The sequence below is a fragment of the Scleropages formosus genome, chromosome 7 (assembly GCF_900964775.1).
Source record: "Scleropages formosus chromosome 7, fSclFor1.1, whole genome shotgun sequence".
Taxonomy (NCBI): domain Eukaryota; kingdom Metazoa; phylum Chordata; class Actinopteri; order Osteoglossiformes; family Osteoglossidae; genus Scleropages; species Scleropages formosus.
The window spans coordinates 8,421,283-8,439,410 of NC_041812.1; the positions used below are offsets into that span (position 1 = coordinate 8,421,283).

Genomic DNA, 18,128 nt, shown 5'->3' on the forward strand with positions numbered 1-18,128 from the left:
CTCTCACTCTCGCCATTTCTCTTACACTGTCTAAAAAAGAAATGTATGGAAATTCATTGGTAAGTTGATCAAGTATTCAGATGGTATTGCATTAAGGGGGCTGGACTTTTCAGACCAGACATCTGTGGGACTCGAACACTTTTAGCAACAAGGTGTTCTCCGTGCAGGGTGTCAATTTCCTCAACAAAAATGGAAATTATGGTAAACATAAAATAACCAGCATTCATTTCAATCACAAGGGCTCAGTGATTAACGTGCAAAGGTGACGGACTATTTTAAGAATGTTGCTATTTTCGAAGCTAGTAAGTTTCAGGGAGAAAACTGATTAAAGAACTTTACGTGGGAAACTCTTTTATTAACCTTCACTGATATAAGACTTTTCTCCAATGTGACTTCCAACGTTTGGGTTGAATGCTTGACTACTTACAGTGATTTTCCGATTTATACAGTTGTGTAATTTGTACTGCAGGATAAGTACCTTGATCAAGGGTGCTACAGCAGGAGTGGTGGATTAAACTGGAAACCTTCAGTTTGAAGGGCATAGTCCCTAACTACTACACCACCTGCTGCCCCATATTGGCTTTAATTTGAACATTGATCACTTTTGATTTTTCACCAAGTCTGATTGAGAGACTCCAAATACCCAATGTATTCTAACTTCAACAAGGAACAGCTTGGTGAGACATCTTTAAAAAAATCCATTAATACAAAAACAAATTTTTACACCTTTTGCATTTCATTTTCAACCTTTGAACATTAAAAAGGCATTTCAGAATGCTGATGTCCAGGAAAAACTCAAAGACCTGTTTTGTCTTTTGTAAGTAAATCATGAGGCTATTTCACCAAGGTATTTTTTTATGTATCCTACTTAAGCAACGGATAAACACGTGTAAATGTGCAAATAAAAGCAGTACAAACAGCTCAGTACCACCTAGAGCCTGATGGCAGTTGGCTGGAGGCATCTTGGGTGGCTCTTTGGAAAAGCACATCTGGACCAATCTGTTGCTGAAGGTGCTTCTCTGTTTACCAGGGTGGTGTGCAGAGGGTGCGAGTCATTGTCCATGATGGATAAAACTGTTCCTGGAAAACCCCCCTGCTGCCCATAGCTATGTGGAAGTCTTATTGAAAATGATAAAATTGTAGAATCAAGCATTCAGAACATAAAAATCTGAATATATATGTTCAGACCTCCAGGAAACAGTTCTGATTTGTTCTTTACAGCCCATAATGATTTATATAATTTCCATTAACCGCCCATTCATTTTCAAACCAGTGTTAAAATATCTTTTATTAAAATTTTGACAAAAATCCAACAAAACATTTTCAATATGTACATATTAACTCTGCATATTACAAGCTATAAATAGTAAAATTAATGCTAATTTAGACAAAACTGCACATCCACGCATAATTAACCTCAAATTCCAAACTATTTCACAGAAGCAGAATATAGAGGATGTGTGGCAAAGGTCCAAGGACCCGCGGCCTCAGCACCAAATGACTGTGGAAATGATCGGAATGTGAACAGTCTCTGTATCAGGGCGAACCCTGCACAGATCCTGGGCCAGCATTTTGGAATAAATGAGGTACAACATGGCACATTTACCTAACTGTAATGACAGGATGCAGAGGCAAAAGGGTCCATCGCGCTTGATAGCCCTGTACAAACGGTTTTTTGTGTCAGGGATGCAAGTTCAGACACATTCAGCCATGGTAGGTGGACGGACCATCCCAGGTAGGCACCAGGGACCTGCTGGACAGACTCTGCCTTGGGTTCTGACTGGTGAGCAGGTGCTTCAGGTTGTCTGAGGTATCGGGTCTCACGCAGCACTCCTTGTTGACCATCTCCATGGATGAGCCACTCTCACTGGGCCTCACTTCCTACACAGCACAGCACAGAATTAAGCTCTGAGTGAGCTGACAGGTGGGACCCAGGAAAGGCAGTGAAATAACAGCAAGGATAGCTCACGTCAATGGCGTCGGTCCTCCTGGAGAGTCTGCGGCGTTCCCGTGCAGACAGGCGGCTGGTCCGTTCAGGCTCCCGAGTTATAGAGAGGGCCTGTCCTCTGGGCCCTGAGGAAGACAACCCAAAACTTCACTACTATCATACACAAGCACACAAGCCCTATACAATTCCCAGGAGCCTGGCTGAAACTTGACTTTCTGACCAGACCTGGTAAATATGCTGAACTGTGTTTCTCACCAATGAAAGTGCTCTCTGATTCTAAGAGGGAGCTCTGGAGAGATGGCTCCACACTCTGGAACAGATGTGACATGTTCAGAAGGTTGGGAACAACAGACTGGAGCCCATGAAGGTCAAGGCAAACCCAAATGAGATACGCTGAAGAGAAGAAAATTCCAGGTCACACATAGTTACTGAAACCCAAAGAACTCACCGAACGACAGGTCTGTTCATCTCCAGCCCACACACGTCCATCATCTGCAGGCAGAGACACGGGGTGCAGTTAGCGCAGTTCTTCAAGAAAGACGTTTTGCAGGAAGTGCTGCAAAGGCAGCTTTTTTGGGGCAGACTGACTCAGGTCACATTTCTTTAAGGGACTGTGTTGTGTTTAATACATAGGCCCTGAGGGGCTGTGTAGATTCTTTCTGAGTAAGAATTTCCAGCTTCCACTGACCCCTGATACCCTTCCTCAGCAAACGGCTGCCTGCGGTGTGCTGCTCTCCCCGCAAACTGGACAGACTGGGGTCTTTCCCTTGGGGGCCAAGCGAGGAGGTGCGCTCCTCAGGACGGTCGCTACCTGCAACATGCATAGGAACGCACTTCATCGCTATTTCGTTGCTGAGACTCGACAGTGCGTCCTATCATCTTTGCCTTTATGCTAATGCTGCCCCTCCCCCCCGGGCACTTGCCTTTCCATTCTAACAGTTTCAGGTCCTTACGGGTGTTGATTGGTTCTGTGGTCTTGGAGATGGGTCTCCGTACTGGTGCCTGCAGGCTGAGCCTGGTCATGTCAAATGCCTCCAGCAGGGGGCTCTCCCTGGACCTGGAGATCACAACCTGTTCTCAAACTGCCTCACATGTTCAAACACACGGACACATCCCGAGCTCTGCTTGGTCACACACCTGACTCTTGGAGATGAAGCCCGTTCCTCTATGTCTGCCTGCAGCAGCTGCTCCTCCAGACGCCTCTGTTCAGCACGCAGCCTCCTGCTCAAGGCGGACAGCTTGTTCAAGATGTCCTGTCTCTCCTCTGCCAACAGACAAGTCAGAATCGAATGAGCTCACAGTAAGCTGACAGCACGGGCCAGCAAGGGGCACTGCTGACCTCATCATTACCTTCGGCACGCAGCTGATTCCTCCGTGCTGGGACTGGTGGGGACCGAGGAGGTAGGACCGACTGCTCCTGCGTAGAACAGAGGGTATGCAGTCTGGGATTGGGTCTCTATCACCTTTAGCACCTACCTCCACCACAGCATCATCATTTACCACAAACTCACAGACTGAGGGGCTGTGGGGTACCAGTGGTCAACCAAAGGGGGGCGGGGCATGAACTGGGAGGCCTGTCTTCTCTGCTGAGTGGCACAGGGAAGGGGTGGCTGTCTGGAAACCTGTCACACAGAATGTGGCTGTCAGGGTCTGTCATCAATTATTAATCTCTCCTCTTGTGCTCTGTGTAAGATCAGGGAACAGCACCTCCTCTGGCCGAAACAGTCTCTCCCTTTTTCCCTGATCCTCCTGCTGCCTCTGCTGCTCTTCCTGTCTGCATTTTTCCTCCTGCCTCTGCTGCTCCTGCTGTCTGCGCTGCTCCTCTAGTCTCTGCTGTTCTTCCAGCCGGCGCTGTTCCTCCTGCTCCTGTTTCCTGCGCTGCTCCTCCCTGCGACACTCCTCTGCCTGGCGGAGCAGATCCTCATTCTTGGCCTTTTGCTGGAGAGGAAACAACATCATGCATCTGCATGAATACAATCAACAGTGACACATTCACTTTTGGGTTGCAGCTCCTTTTATATACCTGCACTGCAGCGCTAATCTCACCTGACCTTACCTGACTTTACCTGACCTTACCCAATCAGGAATGTTGCTGGCTGGTGTCTGCTGGCAACTTCCACTAGTCTGTGACAAGCAGTTCAACTCCTACTGACCTCCATCTCCTTCTTCTTCTTCTTCCCTTGCTCCTCCTCGAACTCTCGCAGCATCTTGGCTCTCTCCACTGCCACTCTCTTGTCATCCTTCTCATCCATGAGCCTTTGCCGCTCATGCTCCTCTGCCTGCCTTCGCCGCTTCTCCTCGATCTGAGATTCCCAGCACAGAGACAGCAAGTTGGTCGGGACGTCGCAGTGCCTCCCCACAAGCAGTCAGTGTGTCACTCAGTAAACCAGTGCAGCGAATGCATATTTTTCTGAACCCCACACAGCAGTGCAGCAACACTCTCAACCTCACAGGCACATCTGACCCAGAACAATTCCAGTATGAAGGCAGTGCTCCAGGGAAACTGTGACTCATACCTGCTGCCTGAGGAACTCCTTGTACTTGTCTTGTTCACAAAGTGGTTGAGGTGTGGATGGCTCAGCGGAAACACTGTCAAGAACTGAAGAGGGTATCTCAGCAGACGTGTGACCTGTGAACCCCCAGCAAATACAAAAAGGCATCTGAGTACGGATGGGTGGAATGTATCTACCGGAGACTGAGTACACTGGCATGGAGTGTATCTACCAGAGAATCTGAGTGGGCTGCTGAGAGCTCCTGGCCCTGGTCTCCAGTGGTCTCGGGATTCAGGATGGAGGTACGCCTCCTCATTAGACTTGTGCATCTGGTTGAGGTCAGCTGAGGACATAAAGCAGAGTCACTGCACGTGTGGGCACTGCAGCAGCAGCTCACGAAGAGAAGTCGAACAGATGACGTACCAATGAGGTTCCCCAGCTGGTCCCTGAGGGGTGCTCCACCTCCACCCCGACCCCATGGGTTGTAGGCCTTCATCTCCTCCTCTAGCTTGGCCTCGGACCACTTCCTGTGCTCCTCCTCCTGCCTCCGCTGCTCCTCCCTATCCTGTATCTGGGGTTTGGGGAAACTCGGTGAACATCACCTTGGATCCAGAAGGCCGACGGTAAAGTTTATGTGTCTGCTGTACCTGCTGCTTCAGCTCCTCCCGGTAGCTCTGCACAACATTCTTTGCCTGCTTGTTCCTCCCTGCTGGGGGAGCAGTACCAGTCCAATCGCCTACACTAAAGAGAAAGGAACACTTTCCTGAGGGACCTGGGTAGTCTCTTACAAACTTCTGAATCTATGTTTTAGAACTTGGTAACATTTAAATGGGAAAAAAAATGTGCACTGGTTCCTTCTTGTTTTCAGTCATTTTAAAGTAGATAATTTGTGTTTTTAAAATAACACTAATACAAAAATTGTACTTTTTATAGGTACATCAGATTTTTACAAAACCTAACCAGTGAATAAATGGAAGAATGTCTGTCCTATTAATCTTCTATTGATTGCTACAAGGTAGCTACATTGATTCTGGAATTACAAATAAAATAAGTTACAAACAGACTTCCAGTCCCAGGGTGTTTATAAGCTGAGCAGCTGGTGTGCATCCTGATTTACCTTTAACTGTAGCTGTAATAAGTTTCTCTCCCAGTTGGCTTTAGGGTTTCTGGTGTCTAAGCAAAGTGACTCCCTAAAAGTGTTGTGTAACTCACACTGGCGGGGCTCCTGGAGGAGATGTTTCCTGGGCTGTGGTATATGGTCGGACCCCCTGTAGTCCATCTTGGACCATTCGCTCTGGCACAAAGGTAAAACAGCCACGTGAGCACAAAGCAGTGATAGACACAGTCACTTGTAGTCAGGATCCCTGTAGATCACCTAGATTTGATCTCACTTCAGGATTACAAACTCACATCCACAGGACATAAGTCATATCAGAACATTAATACCTGTTATGAAAATGAGCAATTACATCAATAAGTAAGTAAATAAGAAAATAAAGAAATGAGTAAATGAAGTTGTGAAGGGAAGACTCACGACAGTTCCAGCTGGGGTTCAGCCACCTTCTTGCACTGTGGTAGTTTTGGGCTTTGTCCGAGAGAGGTCTGTAGGAATCGCTCAGAGCGGATGCTGGAAGAGGGGGGACACTGTGCCCAATAGGGACAAACAGATCAATTAAGAGCACAAGTGCCAACTGCAGTACAGCAGTGTGTGATAAACATCAGAACAGAGTGCTAGAGATCTCATTCAGCTAGTCAGTGTGTGGTTATGTTGGAATACAAACTTACTGTTAAGGAAATCATGAGTGGCAGTGTGTTTGTGTGTTTATGAGTCACTGTACCTGGGGCTGCTCAGTCCCAGGTTGTTCCAGAGCCCTTTCTGGGGGTCTTCTTTAGGAGGGTTGGTCCCGCCCTCTCTCATTCCTGCCAGCGCCCTCAGTACGGGGGACCTGAAGGCTACATGCGGCTGCTCTGGGGGCTCCTGTTCTTCTGTTAAGTGGCCATGGGGTGGAGATCTCCAGGCCACATTCCCCAAGCCAGACCAGGGCCGCTGCTGGACTGCCCTCCATCCACGGGACAACTGTGGGATACGATCTGGCTGGGAAGGATAAGAGAAACAGGCTCAGCAGAATGACAGCACATTCTCTGAAAAAAACAGCTACAATAGGAGAGCAGAGTGTGCACAAGGTACCTGTTTTTCAGGGTCATTTACTCCGGTTGCAGCTACATGAAGCTCCAGGTCCTTCTCCCTGCAGAGTAAAATTTGTCTTAGTGGGTGAATGAGAGGATTGCGGTAATTCTCTATAAGGGAACGACACAAAAGTGGGGTCCCTCTTTGTATAGGAATGACAGGGATGGGGTCCCTAACAGCAGGAAGAAGTGAAATCCCCCTTTATGAGCAGGGGTTAGGGTGGACCCCTGCTCATAAAGGGATCCACCCTAACCCCTGCTCACACCCCCATGGACAGCACACGCCAACCTGTTCAGACCCTGCGCTCAGAATGCAGAATGTTCCCCTGACATCTGACCTCTTTCTGTTCCTTCGCTGCTGAGCAATCTGCTCCTGCAGCTCCTGTCTGTAGTGCTCTTTCCTCCTCCTCTGCTCCTCCTCTGCCTCTTTCATCCCTGCAGATGCAGATTTAACCAAAGTGTCCCAACATTTCACACTGGTCAGACATTTTACACACATCTCACACAGAATGGTGAAACAAAAAAAAGCTGTTAAAAAGTACGGCTTCTGAAAGACTCCATGATGTGCACATTCTGAAAAATTTTAGCCGGCTGCTATTACTTCATTTCAGTTTTGTCACAAAATACCAGAAGGTTCAAAAGATGTCTTACCAATCATCAGTCCGGTTGCAAACTCTGCCTTAACACTGTCCACTCCACATCTGGATTGCTGATGGAGCTCCTGTGGTCTGACAAACAGACAACATCCTGAGAAAGAGTGAATCTCAGTTACAACGCCCCACCCAGCCGCTATAGGCAGGTCAGCTCAAAGAGGCCACCCAGAGACCAGGGCATGTGTCACATAGACTGGGTCACATGAGGCAGCTCCGGCCACTGCCAGGGGAACACATTGATTTGGCTGCCAGTAGCCTCTATTCTCTACCCACTGAATGGGACTTATGGGTCCTAGAGAGAACGGACTTCGCTCTATGGTCACAAAAAACACGTTACTACAGAGGAGGGGCAACAAAACTTGTAAACAAAGATGTCCATACTTTCTTAGTGGCTTCCAGTAGTTCCACCTCCCTCTGTAATCTTCATGGCCTCCATGGAGTTCTAAACCCTTCCTCTCTCTGTAGTCCTCATGTCCTCCAAGGAGCTCCAGACCCCTGCCCCCTCTGTACTCCTTATGGCCTCCAAAGAATCCCAGCCTCATCCTCTCATTATAGACATCATGTCCTTCATGGAGTCTTAGAGCCCTCCTGTCTCTGTGGTCATCACAATTTCTGTAGAGCTCTAGGCTCCTCCTCTCTCTATAGTCCTCATGTTCTCCAGGGAGCTCCAGACTCCTCCCCCCTCTGTAGTCATGTCCTTCACAGAGCTCCAAGCCTCTACTGTGCTTATCCACTCTGTGGGAGACGGAGAAGTCCAATGCACTCAATAGTCTTCTTCAGCTGGTCCTCATCATCTCCATTACCGGATAACATGGAAACCCACCTACACAAGCAACTGTCTCACCTCCACACACACCAGAGGAGCTGATTTAGCTACATTTATTGGGCTTCATCTTTGCATTCCTCAGAGGACCAGACCTACCTGTCCGTTCTGTAGCGGAACTTGTGTCTTCTCCTGCCTGCAACTCTGTGTCTCCTGCTGTCCCGTCCCTGATCTGGGAAGTCCATCTCCTCTTCAGAACAATCTAGCATTGAGTCACTGTCCATTACTGCGCCTCTTAGCCTGCTTTCCCGAGTCTCTTCCTCTATCAACCGACTCTGGCCCCTGGGTGGTCCTGATTTGGTCTCTGTCAAGGTGGCGACGTCTCTCATGGAACGGAGCGATTCTCGAGGAACTGGAGGTCTTGGACTGAGGAGAACATCAGGTGCTACTGGAGCAGCTCTGGAGGCTGAGTGGCGATCCTGTAACTGGTATTGCAGAAAGACAGAGGCATTGGACTGGGGGCTCCAAGTCACTGACTGATATATAGCAGAACATGACCAGATTATCAACAAAACTTTTGTTCCCACTACGTAAGCAAAGGGACATCTCCAGAGGAACCCTGCTTGAAGCCCACTACATCGACACTCAGCAAACATGACGCGAAAGCACCAACACTCCGATTATTCTCTGTGTACATGCGAGATCAGCGTACACTGCATGTTTGTTCACACACTACATGTGTTTAAACACAAACTTTTCTTTGTTTAAAAGTTCAGTGCCATGAACCTATGCAATGCTGTAACAAACAGCATCATACAGCACTCCAAATTCCTTCAGTCTCCAGCAGTCAGCCACTGTTCCAGAAGATCTCAAAGGGCTGAGCATTTGAAGGCAACAGTCTCACTGTGAGCTGCCATTACCTGAGCCATGTAGCACCTGTAGTCCTGGCGCAACTCTTGCTGCAGCCTCTGCTTCTTCCTCTCATAGTCATCCCCCAGTGGCAGGCTCAAGCCAGCTTCTTGAGAGGAGAGCACACCTACCATGGTCAAGGGAGGAGTTTAACCAAATCTGAGTTTTGAGATGTATTCAGCAGGGGGAAACCCAATGTGTCAACCCATACCTTTCCCCTGGACACGGTAGGGCTCTTGGGCAGGAGGGATGTTTTCCTTCCTACTGGAGTCGCGTCCGTCACATGTTCTTGTCTGCAGAAGGGATAATCCACAGGGTCATAAATAGTACAAGATACCAACAAGTACCAATTCACCAACCTGTTCCAACACCCAGCTCCTCACAGAAGACACCATGTTCTCAAGCCTGGGCAACCGCGTGTTTGAACAAGCAGAATAATCATTTACACAATTCACAGCAGAGTCATTATTAATTTGAAATAAAATCCTGGAACATTAAAAGATCAAATGCAGGTTTTGGGTGTGATGCACACAAACCCTTATTTCCATATATGGAGGATCCTGCTCCAAAAGGGCCTTCTCTGCTGCCACTTTAGCCTTTTGATCCTCCAGGAAGATATCAAGATAATCGTCCATCTTCAATCGACACCTATAGTCAAAATAATAAAGGAAGAAAAATTTTTAAAAAGATTACCATAAAAGTGGCAATTGTTAGTATAAACCAAGCTCTGATGAGCAGTGTGTCCCTCCAGATTTATCCCTCCCTCTCCTCCCCACCCCCAACTCTGCTGTGGCTCCAGCAGTGTCCATGTGTCCTTCCTCATTTCCATGCCACCAGGTTTCTCCAGGACACCTGAGTGTTCAGTGTTTAACAGGCTGCTCCCCAACAGGACCTTTACAGACCAAACAGTTGTTAAACTGTAGTAACTTATACAGGCCACGTTTCATCTGGGATGACTTTTATTCTGTTTTACCCTTTTTATACAGTGAGACAGAGCAATTCAGATGGAGCACAAAACTCACAGGTGTTAGAGCAGGACCCCTCTTAAGACTTTGACCATTTTCAGATGACTCTTCTGAATTTTTAATCACTATGCCCTCTACTGTACAACAGGAGCATTGCTGTGTGCTGTACAGTCATTCAGCTGAGGCCACTTACACAGTCACAGCACTTCAATCTCACTGTCAACTGTGTTGGTTATTAATCTTATCTAGATCATCCGGACCGGTGCCAAAGACAGCTTCTTTGGAGCAGATCGATACGTCGGTTCTGGGCTTGAAACAGACATCCATCCAGACAGCAGAAAGTCCATTTTCATTTCACGGCTTGCACAACTCAGCTCGTCTCCGCTGATACGGACAAACACAATTTTATTGTTTACGGAACAGTAAGACATCAACTTCCAGCAAACAACCGGTGGTGAAGCCACCAGTCAGTTACTTCACAGCATCAAAAACTGGCCGTTACACCGACTTACACACACACTGTCAGTGACTCACTGACTACATGTCATCATGATCATGAATGATGTGCTGAGTGAATGTCAATAATCATCATCATGTCTTCTAAAGTTTACATGACGAAGCAGTTTGGTCACTTTCATTTTACCTCAACGGAGCAAAAAAGCTAAAACAATCCGTTATACGGTTATTCTACGAAAGCAGAGTTGTGTCACATTCCGAAGGCGCTTTCCCATGGCATGTTCAGTTTGTTTTACATGAGGAGAACAGCTGTGGCCGTGGCGCAGAGAGAGTGACACGGTGACGGACGCGGACGGATACTTTACAGTTTTACTCAGTCCAAGGAGCGGTAACTTCACCGGTCAACAAGAAAAACTGCATAATTGTGGCATAAACAGTCGCCGGCAAGAACGGCCTACACTTCAGGATGTGAACTGTGCAGTAAAAACGGTGTAAACAAAAACTAGAACGCTCATTACCTCCCCCGGTGTCCGTTGCAGTTTAATTCGCGCTCAGCACGCAGACGAGGCGCGCGACCATCCCAGCGATACGCAGAACAGCGCGCGGGGGAGCGCGGCGGGACCACCGAAGAAGCGTCCAGCAGGGGAAACGGGGCGCGGGGTGCAGGGACAGCGCCACCTGTCGGCTCGGAGCCACCGCGCTGTGTGTGATGGCGCGATGAAAGCGAAATTATAATTTAGCATTGTGCTGCGCTGTTATTTCGAAGGAGTCCGGCTCACTATCGCAATAAATTTTAATCAAAGCGAATAAAAAACTAATCGCTTTCACCCCGTTCCGATGCGATGAGCTCTAATTGGTTCTCTCAGGCTGCTTCTGTGTCCCACACTCTTAAAATTTCAGTACCTACGTACATAGTATCATAGGCTTGTGTCCAGTTACTAGCTGTGAATGTTACATTTCACGTAGAGCATTAGTTAGATATACAGTCCAGTATGGAGAGGTGTGTCTCTAGTTTAGTCTCCAGATGAGGTCTGAATTCTTTTTGAGGGAGCAGAGGCCTCAACCCAACAACACCATCCTGCTTTGGGAGCCCTGTGCTGTGGGCTGGACTCGTGTCACTTGGGTGTCACTGTCTGCGTCTTGTACTTTAGTTTTCTGTTTTGCGTGGACGTAGCAGGTAACATGTATTTATGTGGGAGAAAGTAGTACAATATGCATAACAATATTTTAGTATAGGGAGACAACATTAAGCAATTAAATATTTAGTTCCATCTGATTTTGTGTCAGGGACACGGTGGCGCAGCGGGTTTGACCGGGTCCCGCTCTCTTAGTCTCTGTTGGGTCTGGGGTTCGAGTCCCGCTTGGGATGTCTTGCAGCAGACTGGCATCCCATCCTGGGTGTGTCCCCTCCAGCCTTATGCCCTGTGTTGCCAGGTTAGGCTCCGGTTTGCCGCAGCCCCACTTGGGACAAGCAATTTTAGACAGTGCACGTGTGTGATTTTGTGTCCTCCTGCGAAGGTGACCGGTTGGTATGGACCCTACGGACAGATGGCCTCAGGTAAGTGCATAAAACACATCCACTGGTGAACGAGAAGCTAAATGCCTCCGACATCACAGTCTCAAAATGTTTTACACTTACATTTATTCATCTAGTATTTAATTAAATGAAAACCCTGGAAGACGTGCATGTACATGAACAACAAGAGCAGCAGATACAACTACAGCTGAGACCTTCGGGTGCAAAAGTTCAGTCTTCTTATCTGAACCTGTTTTATTTTATTTCAGCACTACTTCTCTCTAATACACCCAGAGCAGTACAGCAATTCAAAAGCAGCATGTGGCTTTCATAATAAAATAGCATAACCATCATCCACGAGAAAAACAAAACAAAACAAAAAAAAAAAAAAATCGCAATTTAATCAATTCTCTTACACTTTTGTCCAAAGTGAATTTCCATGTTAGGTTTGTACACTAAGCTCCTTATAGTGATTTACATTTACTTTTGTTCATTTAGCAGACTCTTTTCTCCAAAGCGATGTAGATCTCAGAGAAAACTGATTGTGAAATTTCATATTTCAACACTGAAAAGAGATTTACCCATTTATACAGCAGCAGGGTAATTGTACTACATCAATTCGGGGTAACTACCTTGATCAAGTGTACTACCGTAGGAGGTGGAATTTCTACCTGGCACATTAAGTGGACAGTGACAATTATAATCCCTATTGCACCTGCTGACTGAACTCTTAATAACATCTTGTGTAAAAATACTGTGAAAACAGAAAAATCCACATCTATTAACAGGAATGATGGTTAAAAACCCACTGATTTTGGAACTTTGCTTCCAACACCCTTGTAATTTACATATAATTTTGTGTTATTGGCATTGTGCTAATTTCAAGTGACTTTTGCCAGTGTAAGTTACACCCCTTGCTACAAATAATTGAGATACTGACAGAGAGCGTGAGCTGGTCGCAGTAGGCGAGAGATACGTCTGGCTCTCAGTAGAGCTTCAGCGAGGCTTTGAACAGATGTGCCAGGTCCTCCTGTGTGTGCGCTCTGGGGGCCAGTTTGGTCACCCTCTCCTGTAAAAGTGAAGTACAATCCAATTACCGTGACAGCCCTAAATACACAGTCTCTCTGTTATCCCACCAAGGGCCACCTGCCTGAGGGATGGTGCCCTCCACAAGGGCAGGGATATCCTCCCTGGTGTAGCCAAGTGCTTCCAGGCCATCCTCCACCTCCAAGTCATACAGGAACTCCCGCAGCGTCTCCGCCAGCACTGTACCAGCATCCTCCTTTTTAGCATTACGAACGTCGGCACCTGGGGAAGACTGGGTCACATGCCATCCCTCGACAGCCACCTCTAGTCAAACTTCATTCATCTGTTTTACCTAGTATCTCAGCAGCTTCTAGGTGTCGTTCTGGACACATTTGGCCAGTGAAGGCAAAGACTGCAGGTGAGGTCACCACAACTGAGAGGCCATGAGGCTGAAAGAACAACAGACATCATGTGAGTTAGTTATTAAGTCCCTAATGATCCACATTAATTACATATCATCATTCCATAAGGTTACAGCCTGACTTGACAAGGATTTCCCTTCCGCTCCAACATGGAGAACAGCAGAAAACGAAGGTAGAAACCAATATATCGTACCACTATTGGATGATCCACATCATAATCTTTTGCCCGGAACGTCTTCACGTTGCCCGAAATGGGGTATGACATGCCGTGACTAGGCCACAGAACACAACGTCAGTGACTACAAACCAGAAAGCACACGTGGAGCACAGAGGTGTAAATATTCAGAACTTTACCACAGGTGAACACCAGCATTTCCAAAGCCAATCCCAGCAAAGACACTGGCTAGGTGCATGCTGGACCTCGCTTCCACATCCTCAGGATTCCTGACTGCTCTGCGGAAGGACGATGCGTGATAAGCATGGAAAGGCATGTTTGTCAGTCAGGCAGCTCACTGGAGTCAATAGAGCAAGATTGGGATTACCTCTTCATGTACTTGGCCACAATGTGCAGAGCATGACGGGACCAAACGTCACTGATCGGGTTGCTCCCCTGGTAAGCAGGCCGATTGATAGGGTTCAGTGGGCGTGGCCTGCGTTCCTTGTAAGGCAGTGCAGTGTAAGACTCCAGAGCATGACTGAGGTTTGAACAAAAGCAAAGTGTCAGTATCCATATCCTCAATTCCACTCGCATGTCACAGTTTCATGAGGACCTTTAAAGCTGAAGGTAGGACATTGATGATAAAACACAAAGAGAACGTACCACAGCACATCAAACCCACTATTGGCAGCCAGTCGCTCCGGCATGTGCAGCGTGTGCAGGGGATCCACGATTCCCAGGGTCGGCCTCAAGGCTCGACTAGCAATGCCTAGAATAAAATTGACAGTGGAGGGTTTTAGGAATAACTAGAGCTTGTACTTAATTCAGATGAAGGCAAAAAAAAAAAAACATGGAACCACAGGTCAGATCCCAAAGACTTTGTTGAAGCCTTTTTTTTAAGTATTAAACTGATAATTACAGTATATGTAAAGACAAAAAACACAACTGGGACTAGAAATCAATTTCATTAGTAAACGTTCACTTTTACCACTATACTTCTTATTAGTGAAACCATTAGAAACACACAGCAACAGCAGAAACGAAGTATAATTTGCTTTTATTTTATTATGTAATATACAAAGTCACTGGAGTGCCTTGTAGTTTATTTCTGTTGTTTATTTACTTTAATTAACTTGTTTAGTTGTTCTGTGTCCATGTTCCTGCATTTGGAGTTCTTCAATTATGCACTTTACTGACATCTATTGGCTTGTCGAGGAACCACAGGTTGTGTTCACTCAAGTGCAAACTGAAATTTTAAAATATACGCAACTGTAAAAATGTTCAATTTTTCTTGAAACTCTTTTTAAAATTTGTAAATTGACTGTTTGACTCTTTGTAACCAAGATACAAACTTATGTAAGCTCAAACCAGAACACACATTAAATCACCCCAGTTGAAACACCAGTAGGTGTGCAGTCATGCAGCAGTAAACTCAGAGGAATGTCTAATAGCACGTGATCTGATGACTATTTCCCATTCTTAATGACAGAAATGCATACCAGTTTTCGCTTTTAATGGTTCGTAATCAAAGATGGCCACACCAGTAGTTTCACTTCCAGTTCCTGCAGTTGTAGGCACTGGAGGGCAAACAAAATTATTTACATAATTTTCATAAATTTAACCAGAAAACATCAATGGTTACAGGTGTAGACACTGACAAAAATAACATAAAAGTATCTGATGATTTGTTTATAGCAGTAGAAATAGATTTTTATTTTAAAAGTTAAGTACCTCAGAACATTAACTTTACAAGCAAGCTTCTTTTTAACTGATCTGCTCATATTGTGGCCAAAAGAAACAAAATCTTTCAATATTTAAAATATCTGGTTACTCATCTACTGTTCATTTAGGCCACATTGTAACAGATTGAAGACCAGTGTAAACTATCAGGTGGTCCTTTTCCACAGTACCTGCAATCAGGGGCTTCAGGGTCCCACTTACTGGCTGCCCCTTGCCCACTGGAGCGTTCACAAAGTCCAGGAAGTCGGCCTTTGGGTGGCAAGCGTACAGATTGGCTGCCTTACACGTGTCAATCGCCGAACCGCCTCCCACCGCCACGTACACGTCAAAGTCCCCTTTCCTTGCAAACTCTATGGCATTCTTAAAGCTGGAGAGGAAGGGTCATAGGTCATCACCGTAATTCATACAAGTAGAGCTGTAGACACCTGTACGTGAGAGGGAGCTCTTACAGACCTGGAATCGGTGGGTTCTACCCGCACCTGGTCATAGCACCTGTACGTGATGCTATGTTTGGCCAAGGAGTCCAGCACTGCTCTAACAGGAGGGAGGCAGGACATGGTCCTATCCGTCATCACGCACACATTACGTGCACCAAGATTCTGAAGATCCTGCAGTCAAATCACCACAGCAGAAGCATACCGTTCATGATAGATGAAACAAATGCTCATAATATTGTAGAAATCTTCCGTTATAATTTTTGAGCACCTTACAGGTTTGTCCACTTATGATGCTGGATGCTGAAGTAGTTTGATTCATTGTTTCTGCCCAAGGAAACTACAGTAAGAATCCTTCCTGGAACTTGGCCCAGAAGCCTTCAGGTTACTAGTCTGTCCTTAACCACTCTGCACATGGTCCCTGCTGTATGATGCTCCACTATATATTATTTTGCAGATATGGTGCTATTTCTGCGGCCATGACTCACTATCAGACACTGTTACCATCAGATATGTATTGTAAGACCTGTGTAGGGATCCAAAATGTCCCACTATAACATGCATTTTAACTCAAAATCTATTGTTACAAAAGCAAACAGTCCTGCAGCAGTACTTTTTAAAATACTACATGCATTGTTGCTTCCAGCTCTGTGAAGCCGCCCCCCCCGGCTTCAAACAGCACAAATAAAAAAACCCTCTTGAATCATTAGTGTTGCGCTTGATCTGTTTTGTGCCGTGAAAATTAAAATTTGTGCTATTTCTGCTTTTCATGCATTAGCAATTATTTTTTCCAGGTTGTGCATCTTGCTCCTACTGTGTTCATTCACCATATTTCCATAATGTGCTGTATGCGCAGCATCCTAAAACAGTTAGGGATTTATTACTTATCATTATATCAGTAGAACAACCATCAGAAATATTAAAGGTTCAACAGGTCTACATGTTTTTAATTATATCACATTACAACATAATATGTCCACATCAGCAGTTTTCCAGTATTTCTTATGAGAAATTCTGCATATACCCACTGTATACTGTTTCAATATAAGATGCACAATTTTGGCCCACGTTAACGTCATATAGCGTGGACCACGTGTACCCGCTTAAGCTCATGCAGAAACGCTTTGATGCAGATTTACCATTCCAATTTCCTTAGTAACGCCCTCTCCATATCTAATGTTCGAGCTTGTCATCTGGAGAAGAGAGGAGAAACGTGTCATTCTGTCATTGTCATTAACTGTTAGTCCAAGGCACTGGAGCCCATCCTGGAAACACGCTGTGTGAGGAAGGGTACACCTTGGGCAGGAAGCCACCCGAACACACTCATAATAATCTCTCTCTCTCTCTCTCTCTCTCTCACACACACACACACACACACTAAGGGTAATTTAGAGTCACCAGTTCACCTGAAACATGTCTTTGGACTGTGGGAGGGAACCCAAGGAAACATGGCAAAAACAGAGAATCTCCACACACACACACACTGACGTGGATTCGAACCCATGTCCAACCCCACAGCCCAGCACCTGGGAGGCACAGGCATCGCTCCACTCGTCGCTGCGCCACCCAAAAAGTTGATGAGGTGGTAGAACACATTAATTTCTAAAACACGTGTTTTTTACAGCGAATCCGCGCAGGTACCTCAAAGGCATAGTCGGCGACTCCACCACACGACGGAGGAGCGGATGCAGGAGAAACTGTCAACAGACACGGTGACGTCACAGCGTTAAACACTCAACATCAACAGCGGAGCAGGCAGGCAGGCAGCGCACGCGCCGCGATCCAAATGTTTTTCCGTTCCCCTGAAAGCCTTTCATCGGTTTACCTTGGTGATACGTGTGAGAATGCGTGGGACATCGACACCTGAAAACAGAGGAAAACTTTATTATACCAGAGACTGAGTGAGCTCAGAAACTGATCAGTATTTTTTAAAGCTCGCCGTGGAAAATAAAGTCGACGACAAAAACAACAAAAAAAAAAAAAAAAAAAACACGGTTCTGGACGAGCGGCGGGGCCGCTGGATCAGCTCTCTTTCGTCTACGTTTTCGTTTAGCGGTACAGCAGCAGTTCTCTGTCCAACCGCGTGCTTCCACTTACGAAGCTCTTTCCAGCTGTCGCAGCAGATAAACGATTCGATCGTGCGCCGCCATCGCAGAACTCAGCGCGCGGAAAGCGCGCGGTCACCTCCGTTCCTCCCGCACCGTACTACGAAATAAACTCTCGGTCGACGGTCCAAACTAGGTGAGCCGTGTTCGAGTACAAGTGTGCTGCACGGAATTGTGGGAAAGCGAGTTCCGTAGTGACACAAACCCATTGCTCATACAACGGGGTGAATTCGTTGAGATAATTCCCGTTTTGAGGAGCCAAATTACCGTTTCAAGGAGGTACAACTTGGTTTCTGGTTTTTCGTGCATCAAAATGATAGAACCAACACTTTTTCTGTCTGTATTTATTATTTCT

General features: G+C 46.3%; 2 protein-coding genes across 2 annotated transcripts; both read right to left on the reverse strand.

The window, feature by feature from the left end:
- Positions 1 to 1,291: 1,291 nt before the first annotated feature.
- LOC108937496 (centrosome and spindle pole associated protein 1-like) lies at positions 1,292 to 10,961 on the reverse strand. Its single transcript, XM_018757490.2, has 27 exons — positions 10,892 to 10,961; positions 9,489 to 9,600; positions 9,164 to 9,245; positions 8,964 to 9,061; positions 8,203 to 8,528; positions 7,662 to 8,015; positions 7,279 to 7,355; positions 6,966 to 7,062; positions 6,629 to 6,686; positions 6,279 to 6,535; positions 5,975 to 6,084; positions 5,653 to 5,734; positions 5,088 to 5,181; positions 4,864 to 5,011; positions 4,673 to 4,783; positions 4,465 to 4,577; positions 4,102 to 4,251; positions 3,656 to 3,886; positions 3,460 to 3,570; positions 3,299 to 3,365; positions 3,086 to 3,212; positions 2,872 to 3,005; positions 2,637 to 2,759; positions 2,397 to 2,440; positions 2,204 to 2,258; positions 1,970 to 2,073; positions 1,292 to 1,881 (listed from the first exon to the last, which is right to left on the reverse strand). Exons 2-27 carry the CDS (start codon positions 9,585 to 9,587, stop codon positions 1,705 to 1,707), a joined length of 3,429 nt encoding a protein of 1,142 aa, XP_018613006.2. The 5' UTR covers positions 9,588 to 9,600; positions 10,892 to 10,961; the 3' UTR covers positions 1,292 to 1,704.
- A 1,393-nt stretch (positions 10,962 to 12,354) lies between these two features.
- Positions 12,355 to 17,927, reverse strand: adhfe1 (alcohol dehydrogenase iron containing 1). Its single transcript, XM_018757643.2, has 14 exons — positions 17,766 to 17,927; positions 17,494 to 17,531; positions 17,310 to 17,365; positions 16,808 to 16,861; positions 15,688 to 15,842; positions 15,405 to 15,601; positions 14,994 to 15,071; positions 14,158 to 14,263; positions 13,880 to 14,032; positions 13,692 to 13,790; positions 13,531 to 13,609; positions 13,268 to 13,364; positions 13,040 to 13,197; positions 12,355 to 12,958 (listed from the first exon to the last, which is right to left on the reverse strand). The coding sequence occupies exons 1-14, from the start codon at positions 17,816 to 17,818 to the stop codon at positions 12,875 to 12,877; spliced, it is 1,407 nt and encodes a 468-aa protein (XP_018613159.2). The 5' UTR covers positions 17,819 to 17,927; the 3' UTR covers positions 12,355 to 12,874.
- Between the last annotated feature and the right edge of the window lie 201 nt (positions 17,928 to 18,128).

Excerpts from the sequence above, each read along its gene's own strand:
- LOC108937496 (XM_018757490.2), bottom strand. The coding sequence starts at position 9,587 with ATGGACGATTATCTTGATATCTTCCTGGAGGATCAAAAGGCTAAAGTG. Across the intron at positions 5,735-5,974 it reads GAACCCCAGCTGGAACTGTC|AGCGAATGGTCCAAGATGGA; the intron begins GTGAGTCTTCCC and ends CCTTTGTGCCAG. Across the intron at positions 5,182-5,652 it reads CCTCCAGGAGCCCCGCCAGT|TGTAGGCGATTGGACTGGTA; the intron begins GTGAGTTACACA and ends CTTTCTCTTTAG.
- adhfe1 (XM_018757643.2), bottom strand. The coding sequence starts at position 17,818 with ATGGCGGCGCACGATCGAATCGTTTATCTGCTGCGACAGCTGGAAAGA. Across the intron at positions 14,264-14,993 it reads ACCATTAAAAGCGAAAACTG|GCATTGCTAGTCGAGCCTTG; the intron begins GTATGCATTTCT and ends ATTTTATTCTAG. Across the intron at positions 12,959-13,039 it reads TGGAGGGCACCATCCCTCAG|GAGAGGGTGACCAAACTGGC; the intron begins GCAGGTGGCCCT and ends TCACTTTTACAG.